The sequence below is a fragment of the Lissotriton helveticus genome, chromosome 8, assembly GCF_964261635.1.
Source record: "Lissotriton helveticus chromosome 8, aLisHel1.1, whole genome shotgun sequence".
Lineage (NCBI taxonomy): Eukaryota > Metazoa > Chordata > Amphibia > Caudata > Salamandridae > Lissotriton > Lissotriton helveticus.
In genome coordinates this window covers 1399972571-1399994141 of record NC_136069.1, presented here as the reverse complement: position 1 = coordinate 1399994141, position 21571 = coordinate 1399972571, and the positions used below count along the sequence as shown (strand labels likewise).

The following is a 21571-nucleotide window of genomic DNA, read 5'->3' as shown; positions in this document are numbered from 1 at the left end:
GACATCAGATAGGTATGACATGACTGTGCAATGTGAATGAGGTAGGAGTTAGTCCACAGGTTTGGTGGATATTGACCATGTTCCATACTGCCTAGAGTTTGGGCTACTTGCAATCTTGGGTGCAAATGGTCAGATCTTTAGCTACAAAGATGGCTATGTGACAGTGCCAGTGACTTTACATACTGAAAGAGTGCAAACACTGTATAATTAAATGTTATGCTGTTTTAGAACCCCCCGTCTCCACTGTTTGAGGAGTATGTACAGCACATAAGGATGACAAGCCCATACTACTCAATGAAACATAAAAGCTTCTGAACTTCTATGTCCTTTCAATGAGATAAAATTATTCACAAACATTACGAACACAACAGAGGTATTGCGACACCGTTGTCTTGGGGCATGTACTTTACAGTTAGCATTGAGGTGGGAATGCTCCAAACATACGAGCTTGATTCATCCCTTTGTTTTCACTTTCAAAAGTGACAATGTAGGACTGCACATTATAAGACGATAATACCAGTTATCTAACCCTGTCTAACGAGTAGTATGTTAGTTAGCAGGTTAAGCAGTATTGAGATGGTAGGAGAGTTATCCTTTCCAAATCCTATAAAAGAGAAAATTTGCAAAATGGTGGCAGTTAGGAGCAAGAATGAGATAACACTACTACAAATGCACCAAGATTTTGGGGTACCTTTTCTTAACGATACCGATTACTAATGTGTGTATTTTGAAAGACCTAGATCTGCTCCAGTCTACCACACCAATACAAAAGAATGGCATGGAGTGAACACAAATTTATATCTCTTAGTACGGTGTAGTAGGTTTCAGATGCAATACTCAAGAAAAAAGTATTTTCCTGACGGTAGTCAGTGGATCCCGGGCCACAATGTGGTACACTACTACTGGATACCCAAGTTTTCCCTCAGGGCACTGCACTCGCTCAGGTTACTGGGTGTCGTACAGTTAAAGCATTCTTCAAGAGGTTTGAGTGTGTTAAAAACTTCGATACAGTATGACCCATTAATTAACACTCAATTATATCAATGTTCAAACTATGTGTCATTGCGGAAAGAAAAGGAACTTTAACATGTAGGTAAAAACGAAGACAAACATAAACCAACAAAAGGTGTCAGCACCTTCTGAGATCAAGATAGGACTGCAACCGTTTTAGCTTTCCAGAGGCAGATTGCTCTAAACATTAGGCCAGCAGCCCATGTTATCCGTAGGGGCTTAGCTCAGGTTAACTTGGGGGTCTTCAGGAGAAGTTGGGCCATCAGGCTTTAGCAAGAACTCTGTGTGAAGTTGCTTCTCCCAAGTAATTCACGCAAAATTAAGTTCTTTGTAGGAAGCTTAATTCAACAGAAGAAAATTCAGCCTCAGAACCTGAGCGATCCCCCAGATAACTGCCTTCCACAGCTCTGGGTCAACTCTATATACAATCCTCTAAAGCCGAAGGAAATGTCATGGACACAGAGGCAATAGAAACACTTAACACAGAAAGGTCATAGGACACACACAACACAATGATTGCCAAGTGTAACTAAAAATATACAATACCACACTCTTCTCCAGCAAAGTGGTTGTGAGGTCAAGAGACACCATTGAATGAATTCTGGACCAAACTCTGACGCCGAGTCAGTCATATGTTACACACTAGACAACTCAAAAGGCTGATGCTGATAGAGCAGAAGTGTTACCTTTTATCTATTTACGACAGTTCTACACAAAAGGTTTGTGGCGCTTTTTACATGATAATGACAAAGTGTGTGATAGGCTCCACGTTTCGAGAAACACAAATAAAATTTAGATTTAGATACTGCATCGTAAAAGCTTGCAGAATGTTAGAAGTCATTTTCACAAAACAACTGTCATGTATTCCTATAGGTTCTGAATCGATCCCCCTATTCCTGACCCTATTCTGGTTAAACTAACTATCAAGTTAACTAACAGTCAGCCCATGAGGCAAGAAAAGCCCCCATGATGTAGATACCGTTATCTGACGCAGTCACACTACGGCACAGGAACGTGTTATCTGATTAGGTCATAACGCTTGAGATCTAATTAGACAAGCGACATTCCTCCAGCCCCTGATAAGGCATACGACGTTCTCATAACAAATCAAACCTATGACAACCTGGAAAATCCGTGCGGCCATTGTTTTGATTTCACAGAGAACTTCAGTAAAAGAATGTGCTAACGAGCAAGTCGTATGACATCTTTATTGACGTATCTATGTCCATCCTTACGTCAATCCCGGCACCTTTAAGGTATAAATATTGCCGATCTTGCCCTATGCAAACACACGCGTGGTGACGAGACGGAGCAGCCATACTTGCCGAAGCCCAGAAGCAGAGCAGACCCCGCTGGCAGCAGCCCCGCCTTCCTGACGCGCTGAGAGACGCGCTGCTATCTCCTACCGAGAGACCCAGCACCGGCGCTTTCGGGCAGCCCTCGCAGGCAGCCTGGAATATCGAGACCAGAGAAAGAGATACCATTCCTCATTCATCCTAACTTCCAGGTACAGAACTGAATAACCCCTCACAGAGAATTCTTTAGTTATTCACTTGGCAAAAACAAACTTAACTTAAACTGTAACTTTCTATTCCCGCCCACGCATTAGACTTAGGTCAGGTACACGGGGTAGGCGTATTTAGAAACACCAGTTGAGTACGTTTAGTCAAATGTATATGTGTATGTAAATATATTTTAATCATTTTAAACATCATATGGCTCAGAAACCATATCAATGTTTTTACAGTATTATTTTATACTATTGCTTTTAATGTATGCACTTTACTTAACTATAAGTATTGCAATAATATCGATCCATTTCTCTTGTACGAGAAAAGAGACTGATCAATAAATAACACCTTTTTATTGAACACGCCCGTCTCCTCCTTTTCTCTACAATCTGATGAGACTAAGAATGCACGTACTGACTGAGTAAAATAATTGCCTTGTGCTCACACGACTCTGGAGATACACTCTTGATTAGGGGAGAGCAAAGTTGTCATGTTCTATGGTTGTCAGAAACTAAATCCCTTCTTGTCTAATCAGGGGAGTTAATTCTTTCCTGAACATTCGAGAAAGTTTCTAGCGAACTCTGAGCTATGCTGGCAAACCCAAAACTTAAGTCTAGTATCGACAGTAGTAGACCTAGTTAACGTCTGGCCTAGGCCTTTACTGCTGTAGGTATTATTCCAATGCGCAGAGCCTATTGGGAAGATAGGAACTACACTACATGGCGCCCAACGCGTTTGGAAAGGGCGATAAAACTAACGTAAGACATTTAGAGTAACTCAGTCGTGCTTTCTCACTCAGACCCCTTTTCCCAAATACTCCAAAGACGTCTGGAGTGGGTGAAAGGTAATATCCTCCAAAACCTCGCAGGAGGGAACTCCTATGTAAGGTTCTTGGTTTAGTCAACGTTGAAGGATACACTGTTACAAAATATTGTGCATCTAATCTTTGTTCCATAAGAAACCTGATCTGCAAACAAACAAAATAACCTTATTGACAGTAAAATGTCTGACAATGAGGATGAAAGAGAGGCAGTTAGATTAGCAGCTGAAATAGCAGCAGCTGATACTGCAGCACTAGATGCGGACGGGGATATAATACTCATCCCGGTCGCCAAAAGGAAATCTATAACCTTAAAACTTATAGAAAATGGACTGACACCTAGAGGTGGCACAGTCATATTCGTAATTGAGGCACACGAATATCGGCAGACAGAGGTATACTATACATGGATACATTTTCCAGCAGCAAATGCTGTAACAAAGTACTTCCACTATTACAAAATAGAGGTTCCACCCGACATTTACACTCCTTTCGAGGAGGTGGAAGTACCACTCAAATTCCAAGAGCATTTGCTCTTATTTGATGGCGCCCTAATACATAACAATCACATTACAAGGCTCGGTCCTTTAGGTAGACCAGGAGCAACGTGGCCGGTCTTAGCCGGATACACACCACACCCAGACATCGAAGGGATGTCTACTGGAGAGCTGTTAATACAGCTAAAACAATTACTAAAAATTCATAGACAATTAGTCCAGTATGTAATGCGGACTTCAACAATTCAGCCAGCGATTAAACTTCCACAGCTGACCCCTCACCAGGGGAACACAAATAAAATCACACCACAGAACATCCAATCCTGCCTAGGTAAGGTTCCGGCTAAACGAGAACAAATACCATTCTGGTTGGCACAGAAAATCACCCAAATAGAGGCGGTGTTTCCTGACACCACCCCGCTAGAAAAACACAGGATTCTGACTATATGTCTCCCAATGGGAATCGCACCACACATAGAGGACTGTGATACTTGGGGTACAGTCTTTGCTTCAATCTACACAAAAATGCACGGTGTTCCATCCATTTCGGTAATACCAGATGTGCTAAAACAAATTCAAGATGAATACGGTCCAGAACCAGCTTTAACTCTTGGTATGAAATTACTGAAAGACTTCAAGCAGGTCTCGGCTATATTATTAGCCAATATAAAAGGTGAAGCAGCAAACGTGGCGATCCGCCAGAGGTTAAAAGAGACAGATATAGCAGACCAACCAGCTGAAATTGCCAGAATCATAGAAAAATCCTATGAAGAACTAGGTAGAGATAGTTTAGGTGGAATACCAGTAAAACCGCAACTGACTGAAAGTCCAGAAAAAATATTTTTTAATAATAATTCACCAAAAAGGAACTGGGATGGAAACAAACAATCCAATCCAAAAGAAAATAAATTCCAGTCCCGAGGAAGGTCTCCTAGGCGAAGGGAGAAATCTCCGAACCAGAGACACAGGTCACCACAGAGTGACCCCTCTGGGAAAAGATATAACCTTAGAAATAGGGATAATATTAAAAAACCTGATAGATATCAAGACATTGATACACGTCCCTCTCAATCTTTTCAGACTTCCTCGCAGAAATCGGAAAGAAGAGGACGATCAGAACAAAGAGAAGAGCACGCCAAGTCCAAAGACAAGGAACCTGCTCAACAAAAAAAGAAATTACAATTTCCAAAAAAGAAGGTAGCCAGTATCAAGGTAGTTAATGCCGAGAATACTGAGGACACAACTGAAAAACGGAGAGTGGGCTCAGACAATGCTAGACAGCGCAGCAGAAGTGAGCATAGCTCGCAAAGTCCTTATGAATCATCTGGAGACAGTGGACACGAATGAATATCTTCAAGTGGAAACTGCAGACACCAGAGTTAGCAAACCCCACAAGATATACGAGATAACATTACGTATAGAGGGAGATAAGACTAGGAAAATAAGGGGACTATTTTGGGATAACCTCTCCAAGGGCTATGATATCCTTCTAGCTGAAAAAGACTGGCCACCAGAGTTTGTCAGGGAGTGCCCTCATGGCGAAGAAGTAATTATGCCTGCCTTCTCGAATCAAATCCCGATTCATAAAAAATACACACTTGCTAGAAAGTGGGCAGTGGCCTTAGCACCTGCTTTATATAAAAATCATGTAGGATGGGATGAGGATTCTCCTCCTCACAAAATCCAGTTAAAATCACAACCTACTGCACAAAGGCAGTACCCAATTAAGCAAGAAACTAAAAAACAGGTAAATGAAATACTAGATCAGCTAGAATACCAGGGGGTGATTGAAACTTGCACCTCACAAATGAACAACCCTTTGTTTCCGGTCTCCAAACCAGACAATTCATATCGTCTAGTTTTGGATTACCGACACCTTAACACATGTTGCAAAACCTTTGCAGTGCAAAACTCACACAGTGCTGCACTAATGAATAACATAGTGCGCAAAAAATACAAAACAACCTTGGACATCTCCAATGGATTCTTTTGTCAAAACATAGCACCAGAGAGCAGATATTTAACTGCATTCTCAGTAAATGGCACTCAAAAACAATTCTGTCGGTTAGCCCAGGGGTACAAGAACAGCCCGGGGGTATTCTCAGCGAGAGTAACAGAATTACTACAGCTATATGATGATGAAGCATTATCTTATGTCGATGACATTTACTTAACAGACGATGACTTGGATACTCACTTGAAAAGAGTGAACACCATAATACTTGGGTTCGCAGCAGAGGGTTAAAAATTCAACTTAAAAAAATCCAGAATTGCCCATCTGAAAGTCATATTCTTAGGATATGAGTTATCAAGTGAAGGTAAAAGCCTGGCAGACAATTTCCTAGAGAAATGTGCCGTAATCCAACCTCCTAAAACACTAAAAAACCTACAATCAATTCTAGCCTTCCTAAATTTCGAAAGAACATACATTGCAAATTACGCAGAAAGGGTCAAACCCCTTAATGATCTAATTAAACCAGACTTTAAAAGATCCAATTGGACTCAAAAACACACAGAAATTTTGAGATCCTTACAAACAGACATGCTAATTAAAACAAAATTAGAAACACGTGATAACACACGCAATCTTGTGATTCGAGTCATCCCAGGGAGATGCGGATTCACATACCTGACCTCTAATGAGGGAGAAAAGGTACCAATTGCATTCAAATCACACTTGTACACAGAAGCTGAACAGAAATTCAGTAATACAGAAAAAATCATTCGTGCAGTTCAAACCGCAATAGCTAGAGAAAAAGACATAGCTGACGGTAGACATATCACAGTCAGAACAGCAGAATTAGCCTTTGAGGCACTAACAACACCGTGTAATTTACCAACTACAACATTGAATCCGGAATGGATACAATGGGTGAATTCAATCACAACGGACAAAGTATACTACTACATTGATCCAGAACTAGAAGAATTAAAAAATCTAAAATATGAAAAGACGTATCCTCTGCCAATCGACATTCTGCCTCTACGACATTACGCCTGTGTAATCTATACAGACGGACATGCTCAACCCTCCGTTTGGGGAGAACAAGCATACAACCCCACATGTGAGATTACAAAAGAAGTGTGGCGCGGAGGTAAACTAAGACCTCTATTAACAAAAACGCACTCAGTTGAAACTAATTCAGAACAACAAACTGAAATAATAGCATTGAAAATGGCGCTAGATAATGCGGATCGCGAATTCCCGACACTTATAGTGTCAGATTCATATTACTGCGTCAAATCATATAACAAGGATTTGCAGACATGGATTCAGAACGGTTACAAAGATGACACAGGTGCACCAATAAAGCAGAAATTGCTCTGGGAACAAATAGCTCTTTTACAAAAAGAACTACCAAGGACTCACGTGACACACTCACTGAGTCATCAGCGTGATGGCGTTCACGTTGCAGGGAATTCATTGGCTGAAACAGCCACAGCGGCAGCAACTAAAACGGCTCCCGTAGTTCGAAAAAAGCGTACATTAAAATACATTGACGGTGAAACAGTGCTGGCAGTGAAAACGTCATCAAAAGGCGACTGCTCAGCGTTACCGATCAACTATCCACTCAATTATACATACATAATCGATGCAAACTCCGTCCCTTTTGCTCGAATCCCTGGAGTGGGGGATAGAGTGATTCCAAACATGGACAGGAGAAGCTTGTTAATCGCAGACGCACACATTGGTGAGGGTCTTGGACACCTCAAACTGAAAGATTCTCTGGAAGAAATACAATCACGGTACTGGTGGCCAGGCATGAGCCTGCATCACACCATGTTTGTAAAAAACTGCCCAAACTGCAACAGAGATCGCAGTGGGGAGAGAAACAGTTTAATACCTCGTCGTATCAAGGCAGATAATATGACCAATAAAAAGCAGGGCTTGCGATTAACATATACAGGCTAGTTTCCACTTATAATGTCGATCCTCAGCACTCGGCTGACGTCCGGACTGTTATACAAAGATTTGCGAGTCTAAATAGCATATACGCTAAGAGCATGCTACGTTCGACCATTGTTTTCACTCAAGCCCTCCGGCCGGGGGGGAAACATGGCCAAATGAGCACAGCCCAGCGGGAATCTTCTCACTTCCTTCCTGAGGGTACGGGATGGTGTAAAGAAAAAACCAAGGCAGAAAGCAATCTATAATGGAAAGGATATTAGGTTCGGGAGCTGGGTGGGTCAAACATCTAATAAGTGTCCAACGTAGTCTAAATAACTTGCCAAGAAATTCTCTGAAGGGATTCAGTCCGTACGAATTATTATTTGGAACTAGAATGATTATCTCTGACCTCGACAGTCAGACTTCAGTGGTTAAAGAAAAAAGCTTTGATGTCAAAGACCGTTTGGCTATTTTGCAGGACTTAAACAAAACAAGAAAAGACCTGAGCAACATACAGTTGAAACAACAGCCAACAACCACTGAAGAATCACCACCTGTCCCAGCAAGACCTGTCTGGATTCCAAAAGTCGGGGATCTAGTCAGGGAGAAGATCGCGGTAAAGAAGGAATTTGGGCCTTCTTACAGAAAAGCAGTTCCTGTCTTGTCTGTCAACGGGACAAGATCAGTTGTACTACCGCCACTTGCTGGTAAAAAGGAGAACCGAGTTGTATCCATCGACCTGGTAAAACCACAACATGTGGCCGATAACAAACAGTAGGCCAAGTGGACTCCCAATAAGTAGCAGAACACCAAGGTTTGCTACCAGTACAGAGGTCCTAACAAAGAGGCTCATCACATTCGAAACGCCTACAGAAGAACAACAAGGACTATGCAACAAGGCAATAGAACTCAGACCTCTGAAAACCCAAATAAAAACATTTAGCAGAGACACACCAATCTATAATGAAGTACCAGGTGACAATTCAAGAAACAAAAATCCTGAAGCAATTGGAACAATTGACAGAACTGCATCCGGCTACTTCATCAACTTCGATGATTCCTCTGAAAGCCTCAGTGAATCAAAGACACAGCCATCATCAAAATCCTTTAAAGACAAAGCTAAGGAACTTTTGAACCAACTGAAAGAAACATATCTGATTTCTCCATGGATTGAATTTTGGGTGGGTTTTGGTGCATTTATCCTCATACTTTGGCTCATCATGGTATTAACTTTGGGACGCTTCATTGAGGGAAAATATGCTAAAATGGACACAGCAAGTCAGAACATCAACTTGGTCCTCAAACCACACACATCTTCACACGTCGAGAAAAGAGACCTTTCTTCAGCCAACTTCACAGCCAATCCTATACCTGGTGGGGTAGCCTGGGACAACACTGACTATGAAATTTATGGTCCGGTCGAGATCCTGAAATATCCACACCAAATCAAGATCTCCTTGAGTGACTTTGCAAAACCAAACTCATTTGCTGATGATTGGGACTTCTAAAGCATTAATAACATGATGTCTGACTTAGTAATGTCTGCTAAATTTACAAAACATGATTATCTGCAAGGTTCTACAAATTATGATAGTATGTATTGCTATAACCACTATGGTAACCATTTTTTACATAAATCTGCACAACCTAGAAATGTTTTAAACTATAATCAATGGGAACATTGTGCAACACCTCCAAAAGGGAGCTCAAGAACCGTTTACGACAAATATTCATATTTTTCAGGTTTTAACACAAGTAATGCTGAAACATTCTATTTTAAATTGTCAAACAAGACAGGGATGAAAACCATGATAACCAACACAAAGTTGATATATTCAGATTCATTCTTCGAAGAAATGAATACTTTTGGATTTGATTATTGGGACAAAAATGTTGATTTGAAAAGTGTTTGGGGTACAAAAGAATGGCAAGTACAGGGTTTAGAAGCTTTGTTTGGAGCTTGCATGATCCCAGAACAAATGATATTTTTAAATGACACTGTTCAACAAACCACCTGTCTTGGCCTAGCCAAAATCAAAGATTTAAATAAACCGTCTATTCCAAAGCCAACAATGTTTAGCAATAGCTCTGATACGGATGAAGAGATAGACGTAAACCATATATTAAACCAAAACAGAACACATCCTGATTGGAAACAATGGTTAATCTGGCCCACAGATACAAATAACTGTCAAGACAGATTCCTGAATAAAACACAGGGGTTCAAAATGACCAGGCCAGACCCTAGATATCCCCAAAGACATCACCCAGGGATAATAACAACCTACAGTGTGGGCAAATTATGCCTTCAGTGGCTACAAACTTCCACACTGCCTGAAATTAAGCAACACCTAACTTTACTTACTGATGGTGCTGACTTGCGTGATTTCATAATGGGACCACGCAAACAGCGTCAAAAGCGTTTCATAGCAGCCTCTGTATATGCAGCATACAATGAGGCCTGGAAGGTTAATCAAATTGAAACAGCAGAAAGAATACGGGAAATTGACCGTATTAATTTGGAAAAATCACTTTCTGTAGTGGACAATGGGTTAATGACTCTGTCCTCCAGAATTTTTTCATTGGACAGCATTGTGTCTTCAGCAATCGATATATTATCGCAAGACTTACTGTTATTACAACATGGTCAGTCACAATTGCGTTCTATTGTACAGCTTGGCTGGACGTTACAAAATCTGCGTTCAGGCTATGTGCCTTGGCGTTTAATCAACACAACGTCACTATTCCAAATCTTTAACCTTACTGATAGACAAATCGGTATGGCGCAAAAGGGTGCTGATTATACAATCTTGAGCATTGAAAAACTAGAAAGATTACCAATGACAATGTCAGAACGACCTGTCAGTGAATGGATAATCCACGGAATCATAAATATTCCAATCTCAACCTTCAGGTTTCAATACTGCCAAAAATATATAAAGGCTGGCATGTACGAGAAATTGGGGAAGGGGTACCTTAAAACAACTTGGAACCTGCCCTATTCACATGCATGTGTCAGTAATAAAGGACAGAAAGTGTTTCTTAGTGGCAACAATTGTGCCATGTCACTAAGCGGCACGCTTCTGTGTAACGGAATTAGTTTGCATGGAGCCTGTGAAGGGAATTCATACAACCTTTCATGTCACCAGCAAGGCGCACCTGCAACTGAAATAGAACCATTCTTTCAAAGACTCTATAATGGGAGTTACATTCTTATTGTAGACCGCAAATGTTGTAGTCTTATGCCCGGGACTCCTTATCTAGTCACTACGACTGCGAAGGTCAAGTGCTGTGGACGTTCTTTGTTCCCCAGCTCCTTTCCAGACAGGGAGGCAAGGGCATGGCCCAGTTTGAAAATTACTTCTATTCGAATAGATACTTTAAGCAGAATGAAAACAGTGCTTCTTCAGACGCCTAAGAGGCTCACGTCATCAAAAGAAACGTATGATCTACAAGTCGCAAGGACGACTGCAGAGATACATACATTATTATCGACTAATTCCCCCGTACATTTCGCGGAAATCCTGAGCGAAATCTTAAATATTTCTGATACCACTGGGGTCTCAAAGGTATTTAAGACAGTATTTTCGATGGCATTAACACCATTCAAAGCCATACTGGGTATTTTTCCAGATTTCGTCCATTCGATTTTTGGCGGACTTCCCCTGATCCTGGGACTAATTGCAGGAATCCTATTCTTAGTCCTTATTTTTCGTTATGGCAACCCATGTCACAGATCAAACTCTCGCGACAATGGAAGAAACAATCCTAGCCATTGGATACCGGGACCGGATATCAAAAATCCTGGGACTCTCCCGGCTTAGAGACCTGAACATGACTTGGTTTCTATCATTTCGACCAATGTGGCAAAGGTGTGTTTTACCTGTATTAAGGTGTCTGCTATGCGGAGAAGAATGCGTGTTAGACACCTGTCTGACGCTACAATCGGATGCGCCAGTGGATGCAGATACATTGTTGGTTCCTACCAAGGTTCACGCTTTGTGCTGCCCTCAAAGGCTGCCAATCCTGATGACGGCATTCGTGGAATCTTCACCACTACGATTGAAGAGTAGTGAAGTTCAAGATGAAAGCAGCATTGATCAGGTACGACCTTCTGTCAGCAATGCGAATCAGAATGTCAATGGAGACAATCATGCGCACGAATGCATGGTTACACCTATTTCCGACTTAGTGGAACTTTCCCATGAAGCTGTTGACAGTTTTTTCGAAAGCCTTAATGATATGATGTTCTCTCCAGAACAGAAATAGAGACTTTTGAGCAAGCTCGCACACGGCGTTCCCTGAATTCGGCCTTCAACTTTAAAAATAAAGTCACATGAACAATTTTTCCCACCAGTTCACGGACAACAATTTTTTAGCAGCCCCAAATTATTTTTTACAAAATTTTCGGGACACTTATCTTCTGCTTAAAGTAAGAAACTATTCCTAGAGAACTAAGATTTCTATTTTTAGATACTTTATAAACTTTAGTTGCCCGCTGGTATGTTCACAAATATTTTATTATGTGATTAAATGGTCTCGAACTTTCTTTCTGTATAGCCATATTAAGAGCCATTTCATGTGTATTTCTCATATACCAATTAAGCAATAATGTCTACAAATGCGTGTTTACTTTAGCGTTTAATTCATAGCTTAAGTGCATACAATATATATGACTGCAATTTTTCAGTATATTTGAAAATTTCAAAATGCATTTATGTATTTTGGGGTGGCGAGGTATACACTATACTCTATAGTAGGTTGTACTATGTTATACTATGCATAGATTAGTAAATATGACCATAGTTAGCGTGGAGTGGGTGTCATGTATTCCTATAGGTTCTGAATCGATCCCCCTATTCCTGACCCTATTCTGGTTAAACTAACTATCAAGTTAACTAACAGTCAGCCCATGAGGCAAGAAAAGCCCCCATGATGCAGATACCGTTATCTGACGCAGTCACACTACGGCACAGGAACGTGTTATCTGATTAGGTCATAACGCTTGAGATCTAATTAGACAAGCGACATTCCTCCAGCCCCTGATAAGGCATACGACGTTCTCATAACAAATCAAACCTATGACAACCTGGAAAATCCGTGCGGCCATTGTTTTGATTTCACAGAGAACTTCAGTAAAAGAATGTGCTAACGAGCAAGTCATATGACATCTTTATTGACGTATCTATGTCCATCCTTACGTCAATCCCGGCACCTTTAAGGTATAAATATTGCCGATCTTGCCCTATGCAAACACACGCGTGGTGACGAGACGGAGCAGCATACTTGCCGAAGCCCAGAAGCAGAGCAGACCCCGCTGGCAGCAGCCCCGCCTTCCTGACGCGCTGAGAGACGCGCTGCTATCTCCTACCGAGAGACCCAGCACCGGCGCTTTCGGGCAGCCCTCGCAGGCAGCCTGGAATATCGAGACCAGAGAAAGATACCATTCCTCATTCATCCTAACTTCCAGGTACAGAACTGAATAACCCCTCACAGAGAATTCTTTAGTTATTCACTTGGCAAAAACAAACTTAACTTAAACTGTAACTTTCTATTCCCGCCCACGCATTAGACTTAGGTCAGGTACACGGGGTAGGCGTATTTAGAAACACCAGTTGAGTACGTTTAGTCAAATGTATATGTGTATGTAAATATATTTTAATCATTTTAAACATCATATGGCTCAGAAACCATATCAATGTTTTTACAGTATTATTTTATACTATTGCTTTTAATGTATGCACTTTACTTAACTATAAGTATTGCAATAATATCGATCCATTTCTCTTGTACGAGAAAAGAGACTGATCAATAAATAACACCTTTTTATTGAACACGCCCGTCTCCTCCTTTTCTCTACAATCTGATGAGACTAAGAATGCACGTACTGACTGAGTAAAATAATTGCCTTGTGCTCACACGACTCTGGAGATACACTCTTGATTAGGGGAGAGCAAAGTTGTCATGTTCTATGGTTGTCAGAAACTAAATCCCTTCTTGTCTAATCAGGGGAGTTAATTCTTTCCTGAACATTCGAGAAAGTTTCTAGCGAACTCTGAGCTATGCTGGCAAACCCAAAACTTAAGTCTAGTATCGACAGTAGTAGACCTAGTTAACGTCTGGCCTAGGCCTTTACTGCTGTAGGTATTATTCCAATGCGCAGAGCCTATTGGGAAGATAGGAACTACACTACACAACAGACAATAAGTAGATGTGAAATGTCGTTTTAGTGGCCTGTGTTCTTATGCCTAAATAAACAGGATACATAAACGATAACACAGAAAACTTCTATGTGAGAATAAAATGCTTCATGTGTTAGAAAACGGATAGCAATATTAGAATGTGCATGAGCATGGACATTGACAAGAAAACATAGGTACTACACGAGGTTGTTATGATTGCATATCGTAAAGTTCATCTTTGATGTGCATTTAAATATTGTATGCTATAATAACAAAGTGCAAAAGAGACTTACAAAATCATATGTGAAGTGATAGTGAATTTTTTTTTATGAGTACCCTATAGTTACATGAATTAATTGCCCTTCATATTGAAGTGATATTGGCACGCTTAAATTGGAGCATTATTGCACTATTCTATGAAATGTGAGATTCATATTTTAGCACAATTTCATCATGTATTACTCGTATTTTAAGAGGCCTAAAACTTTGCTTCCTTTTCAAGTATGAACCTATGAACTGAATAGTCTGAAGCCTATGGGAACCTTTCGTAAAGTTACCACTAGTGTTCTAACACCCAATCGTCTTTGACGTTTGTAGCTAGCGTGAGAAGATTTGCAACAAAAGTGTTACTTCCAAGAGTAAATGCTTGCGAATTTACAGAGAAGGGATGAGAGCATGAAATCACCAACTTTCTAAATGCAACAAATAATCGAATGATTAAACTACAGTGGCTCTAAGGAAATGGTGAGTAATGAATTACCTAATTCTACCGGATCAGTATACTTTTACCTACTATATCATCTCATCCTAATGAGAGAAACTAATGTGACAGAGTGGTCTGACAAATTTGGTGATAACGGGGTGTAAACCTGAAATCGATGGAGTATAATTACCTACATTTTGAATTAAGGGGCGCCCCCCCTTTACCCATCTTGCGGTACACAGTCGGACAATTGGGAGTTCCAGAAACGCCGCGACTGTGACAAATTTACTTAGTTTGCTGCCGGCTGGTAGGCTAGTTAAGTGGAACCTTTTTGGCTGAAAAGATTCATGTCATAAAAGCTGTGGCATTGGCTCTGCAGTGCGGGCAGAGGCAGACAACTGTCTAGGAACTGGTCATTTGAAATTTACTGAACTTTCCTAAAGGGTTGGTATGAGACGCAATTGATTTCCCTGCTAATTCACCTTTCTTAGGATAAAATCTCCCTCAGCTGAGGAAAATAGTTTCTTCATATCTGAATCTCGGAGAGTTTGCAATTTCTTATTAAATCTGATCTATTCTGAATTTAGACTGTATGCTAATTATTTGGAATCTAAATAGAAATAGATCTAAATTACTCTGCTGATTCGGTCTCATTTTTGTTTGTGGCGAAGTTCAATTTGGTTTGGGGGGGTCCACTGAACTAGAAGTGGAATTATAGAGCTGCTAGCTGCACGTATTTGTCAACACCATACTGATAAAGGGATTGACTTTAGCGCTTGTAGTCTGTTGATCTCGCTCTATGCAGACGACCTAACATTATACATTGTTAACCCTGGAGGCAATCTGGATGTCGTGTTGCTTGAGTTCATCAAATTTGGCGGGTAAATATAAACTGGACAAAATCAGTGATATTCCCCTTAACTGACAATACCTAGGCAGTGGCTTCGGAATTCCCGTTGAAATGGGAACAAGACCAAGTGAAGTACTTGGGAGTCTGGATTAGCCGAAACATACAGGAACTTTGGGCTTTGAACTATGGAAGGGCTGTGTCCTGGCTGGAGGACAAGGTCGCTTTATGGTCTAAACTCCCATTGTCGCTTGCAGGTAAAATTGCACTTGTTAAAATGATTATCTTGCCTAAATGTTTGTATCTTTTTGTGAACCTGCCACTAATACTCACTGCCCCTTTTTTAAGTCATTACAATCCCATTTAGTCTCTCTGGTCTGGGCAAATGGGCAAGCTCAGGGGTCCTGGGCCCTTTTGTCGCTACCGACTGCTCAAGGTGGGCTGGGTGCGCCCGATATGAAGTTGTACGCATTTTGTGCGCAGGCGCAGTTTCCTGCATTATTGGGTGCCCCGATGCCGTTCCAGCCTCATGTAGCGGTGGCGCCTGTTCCTCTTCAGGTTGCGCTATACCAATCCTATAGGAAGCCTGGGAAGGACATTGACACATCTGAAACCCTGCGGTGGGCATGGGATGGATTGCGGAGAAGGGCTGGAGCGAGGGTGCTGTATGCTGCTTCCATTCCTCTTGCACATAATCCTATGTTGCCCAATGTTACAGATAAACTGGGTGGTAAGATGGCACAGAAACTGTCTTTGCACCCCTTTGCTGACTAATATTCTGAGGGGCAGTTCCGAAGCCCCCCTGCTATAGAAAAAGGTCAAACAGTGCCTTTTGGTGAGGTTTTTTTTATATCACAAGCTTCGAGCTGCATGTAAGGCGCTGCACAGTGATTTCCCTCCCAGTCAACCCCGCTTAGCGCCTTGGAAAACCTCTTGCAGACTCAGTCCTCGCGTCAGCTTATTACCAGACTGTATACGTCAATGCAGAACGAGGCCTCTGTGACTACCTCTCATGCTCGCCACAGTGGTCGTACTGCTGTGCTCAGATGTCCAACCTGTCACCCAACTATAAACTTAGATTCATTAATTTCAAATCTCTACACCGTTACTACAGGACACCTATTGGATTACATAGGATCGGATTGAGAGAGTTTGACTGTTGCTGGCGCTGTGGGGCAACCGCCGCCACCTTTTTACACATGGCATGGGACTCTCCGCTCATTTTTTACTATTGGTCTGTGATATTTGAGGCGATCAACCAGATATTGGAGATGGCACTGTCCCCCATCCCCACTAGTAGCTCTGCTGGGGTATGTGAAAGACACACAAGTGAAGAGACGCAAATTGCACGCACTACTGCTACCCTTTGCTAAGCGCCAAATAGCCCGGCTGTGGGGTAGGAAGAGGAGGCCCACGATTGCTAATTGGATACAAGATGTCACATATGGCCAGACAAATGGCCACTTTCTGGGAACTCATACCGCCTGCTTCTAGGCCTAAAGAAATATGGGGGCCCTTTGTTGACTGGGCTCGGGAGCGGACTGGGTATTCTGAAGGGGCTGGTGATGCGGTTAATGATGCTGGCTCGAACTGAAAATGCCACATTTGCAGGAAATTAATGTAAATGATATTGTGCCATGTACTGATATTCTGTAAATGCTTTGTGCTGGCTCTTGCCTGCTGTAGGTTCCTTGATGGTGTTGGCCTTGCTTCTATCTGTCAATGCATGTATTTTATTTTCACAGTGATTTAAGTTGCTGCTTTGGTGGGACTATTGCTGGCTCCTGCGAGTGCACTATTTCCTTTTTGTATCATTGGGGATAAGGGAAAATAAAGTTTTTTTTTCTTTCCTTCCGAAGTTTTCTTCCTTTGGGTATCTCATTTTGAGTTATTTTGTATTATTTTGAAAAAACAACAAAAAACTAGATGTGGAATCACTTTGGAGTTATACATATTATTTCATGTTAGCAATTATCTTATTCCAGGTTCTCATATGATAATTGCTCATCCTTTAAGTATTCCAAGCCCCTCCCGCACAGAACAAGGTCCATCAGAGGACCCAAGAGATGTGATACCGTGGCTGCGGTTAATCAGGGATGAGAAGAAATTAAACTATAAAATAGTTCATGAGGCCCAACACATTAACGCTACAGCAATGCCTTAGCAGCCGTATACTCAAAAGCTCAACATAGAAAGTGCCACTAAAAATATCTAGCAGCCAAAACCTCACTGCCCAAGTAACAATGACCCCACCCAGCGGAGTCAATGGTACTCTTTTGTGCCCTGGTGATGAAGTCAATGGTGTGATAATGGTTTCATTGCCAGTGTACAGTCTCTACTTGTATTGGTGTCTTTTGTAATAGTCTACACTTGGCTCCCTAAGTAGACTCCAGACAATGCTCCAATCCTAAGCGGATTAAAGCAAAGGTTGCCAGTGACCTTCACAACACCACACTGGCTCTCTATGAATGATAGGTCTCAATTTAAAACACTCTGCTTCGTCTAAAATTCCCTCCATGGTGATAAACCAGTATACTGCACCAAAATATCCTCCCATACCAGTCTTCTAGCCACCCCAGAACAGTCTCCTTTAGTCTATTCGGGGTAACTGTAAGCAGATTCAACATATTTGGCTGTCAGTTATTTCCTTTACAGGCTTTAACACTTTGGAACCAGCTACCCCTTTCATTAAGACTCTATGAACAGTCCCTAAGGTTTAGGAAAAACTTAAAAAGTCACCTTTGCAAGTTTTCAGATTTACAAAGCAATGGTTATGCCACTGTAATCTGGTTGCTCCTGTATTCACTCTTTTGCCTTCCACTGACTCGCCCCCTCACTCTCCCAAGAGTTAGTCCTATTCCTAACATTTGCTTATTGCCAACATGGGCTTAATTCCAGGATTCCCAGTTTTATTTGAAACTGCAAGGCTTGTATTCTATTAAAGATATTGAGATGCATAGCCACATGCCATCTTCTGCTCACCTGCATCACAGACCATACCTATGTCGGCTGAACATTTTGATTCCGGACTTATAATAAAAAGGTAAATTCTCACAAGAAACCTGAAATCTGTCCCCACCCTGCTTTAAGCACCCAGACACAAAAAACAGCAGGTTAAAAGGAGATGAATGCTTAGAAATTCATGGCCCAAGCCAATAAATAACATTGCTATACCATCAGTCAAACTTATCTGCATTGAACCACAATGCTCTTGCAACAATAAAAAAGAAACCTCTTCAGTCAGGTCTCCGTGTTCTGAACTATCATCTTCTCTATCTTTCGCCTCGAAGCAGCCTAATGGTGCGCCTGGCGTTATAAAGGTATCAAATAACAAAACCCAACTTCCCGTCTCCGAATGTATAACACAGTCTGGCACCATGCATTGAAGTAAATTAAAGCAAATTCAAAGCTCTTCACCCAACAACACTAGAGCGGCACAAGTAATTCTGGTGTGAAGGGTCAGTTTTAAGACCAAAAGCACAATGCTGAGAACTGTGCCATCCTTCAATGGACCAATAAAAAAAACCAGACCCAATCAAATTTACTCTTTGATGAAGTCATTGAACCAATAAAAGGTCCGAGAGCTTCAAATAGAATCCATCAATAGAACAACAGAGTAACAAACTAACTTTTTTATTAACTTCGAATTTTACAGTGTGCAATAAAAAAGGCAGACCAAGGAGTTTCCAAAGGGAAACAGTTTATTTAGTAAAAGAGTAAAATTACAATAGATAGTTTAGGTAAATGTAATTCTGTCAAGAACATTTTACCTGCTAATGGCTTGTTCCTCATCAGTTATTCCAGTCTCTCGGAACGCTCTGCTAGATTCCTCTAGGCTTAGGGCAATTGCTCTCTGAAGGTCATCTTTGTCATCTCCAGTGAGGTCTATCACATCTACGATGTACAACAATAAATATTTATATAAATATTTAACAAATTGGGATTCACAAACAAAAGGTGTGTTCAGAAGGCTCTGCAATACATATATGTTGTCATTTATATCTTTTTGATTTTCGTAATATGCAAAGTAAAACAGTGTTTGACACCCTTAAGATAATCAATTTAATGGTGTGACAAATCCATACGATACATAGCGGTGTATACAAAATAGCCACATTTCCTTCTTCAGGGTATTGATGAACTAGGAAACTTGTACACATTCTGTTCGGAAATTAATAAAAACTCATAGCTAGTTTGCACAAAATTAGGTAGATATTCTTCCTTAATTCAACAGAGGCTCAGACTTCACTCTATTGCTCAAGACCAAAGAAGTCATTCAAATCAAACTCAAGCTACATCTTATATTATCCAGGGAAAATGTATCCATACACTATAATATGGGTAAAGGACAACAGCCACTTAGCCTTTTTTTTTTTTTAAGTATGGAGGCAAACTGAGTGTAATAAAAAAAATACATACACGTGTACGTAAATAGAGGGGCTGGGGATCAGCTCTCTTCATCCATTGGCTTGTTCCAATGTAAAATTTAGCTTCAGTCTAGCAAACCATGCAGCATGGGACAATGGAGGAGTCCACATAGGCGCCTGACTGGCACTAGGTGACAACGTATGTACTGGTTTTCATTGGTGTCTAATTCATATCTATGGTATAATTACCATTACCGCCTAGCACGGGTGTCCATTTGTATTGGTCGAGTTAAAGAAAATGGCAGAGAAAAATCTACCGCAGTTCCAAACACCATTTTGCAAGTCAATATTGTCGTCACTTCCACTGCAGATAGGGCTGCATGCAGCCGGTTTGCCATGCTACCAGGATGAGGTAGACTGGATTAAATGTCAAGTATTTTGCCAGGTCCATCAGTGAGTAAATCATTCCCTATACCAAAGCAATTTGTACACATCAACAAAGAATCTGGCACCGAACAAAAATATTTTTTATTAAATTTACAGAATTAACTGTTCCTGTATAAAGGCATCAAGCACCCCTAAATAGTGAACCTTGTGTTAGTGGAAGTCTGATTAGTTTGTGAAAGCAAGAAACAACCTGCTGTCTTTGAAATCTTTGAAACATAGTTTGGGGTCTATTGCAAGATGACAAAGGCAGATGTTGAATGGTAACCAGGGAAGCCTCGAGACACAAACATGCTTATTGGAAGGCAAGACTCAAACGAACAGTGATTAAAAAACTTGGGAATCAAAATAAGGGGCAAAATGCTTTTGCCCCGGATTGGTGAGGTTTATGTGGGGTCACCTTGAGAATGTTTAGGTGTCTAGGAGATTACTAGAGTGTTCATGGGTAGACGAACGTAGGAACTTGTATTGGTAATGTTAGACACCCGTGGTTTAGCCTGTAAAAGGGGAAGTCCGCTATGTCTGGCCAGAGGCGAGCGAGCGATGAAGGCTAGGCCCTTTTCCTACCAACAGAATGCTCAATGCGATTGCACTTTCACATTTGTGCTGCTCAACGTTGTTGATGCTGATATGAAAGGTGGCTCCCAGCTTATAAATAAAAGGACTACTGCATTTTTGTGAGCAGGACAAACAGTCGAAGTAAGCATAGCAGAGAGATGAAACATAAGTTCAAGGTCTGACACTTGGCCAGCCAAGCACATAAAATAAAGATGACCTCAGAAGGGAATACTGCTTTGTTCAGATCTGGAAAGAGGTGTTAGAGCCACAGGGAGTCTTATGATGTGCTGATCACTGGGTCTGGATACAGCACAATAGATCTAAACTTCACTGTCTACAAAGGACTCTGATACAAATGACTCTTCCAATAAGAGGAGCCTCATTTTTTAGGAGAACTTAGTTCAACAAATGTTTACGCTGTTTTCGAAAGAAACAATCTCTAGTAGCTGAAAAACAACCGGCTTAATCTTAGTACAGCAGTGCCATAATGGTATTGATTCAAGCACCTGAGTCCTTAAGAAAACTAGCAGGATTTAATTCAATTTTATTCAACTTAATAGTTGATAGACTGCTACACAACATTAGATAAATGACCAGCATTAAAAGGATTTGTACATGAACTACTTGTATACTTCTGTTTAAATAACGCAGGGAAACTTCCAGGGTTCCATAGAAAAACCAGATTCATGGAACTAATTTGTAAAATAGAATTTGTTGAAAATAACAAGCATAAAAAAACGTT

At 41.0% G+C, this 21571-nt stretch overlaps 1 protein-coding gene across 3 annotated transcripts in view; it reads right to left on the bottom strand.

Annotated features, from left to right (window-relative positions):
• USP25 (ubiquitin specific peptidase 25) overlaps positions 1 to 21571 on the bottom strand; it is a 528720-nt gene that overhangs the window by 373679 nt on the left and 133470 nt on the right. For all 3 annotated transcript variants that reach the window (XM_078658355.1, XM_078658353.1, XM_078658354.1), the window contains exon 4: positions 19231 to 19354. In XM_078658355.1, the coding sequence (XP_078514481.1) occupies positions 19231 to 19354 (124 nt within the window). The remainder of the gene's footprint in view (positions 1 to 19230; positions 19355 to 21571) is intronic.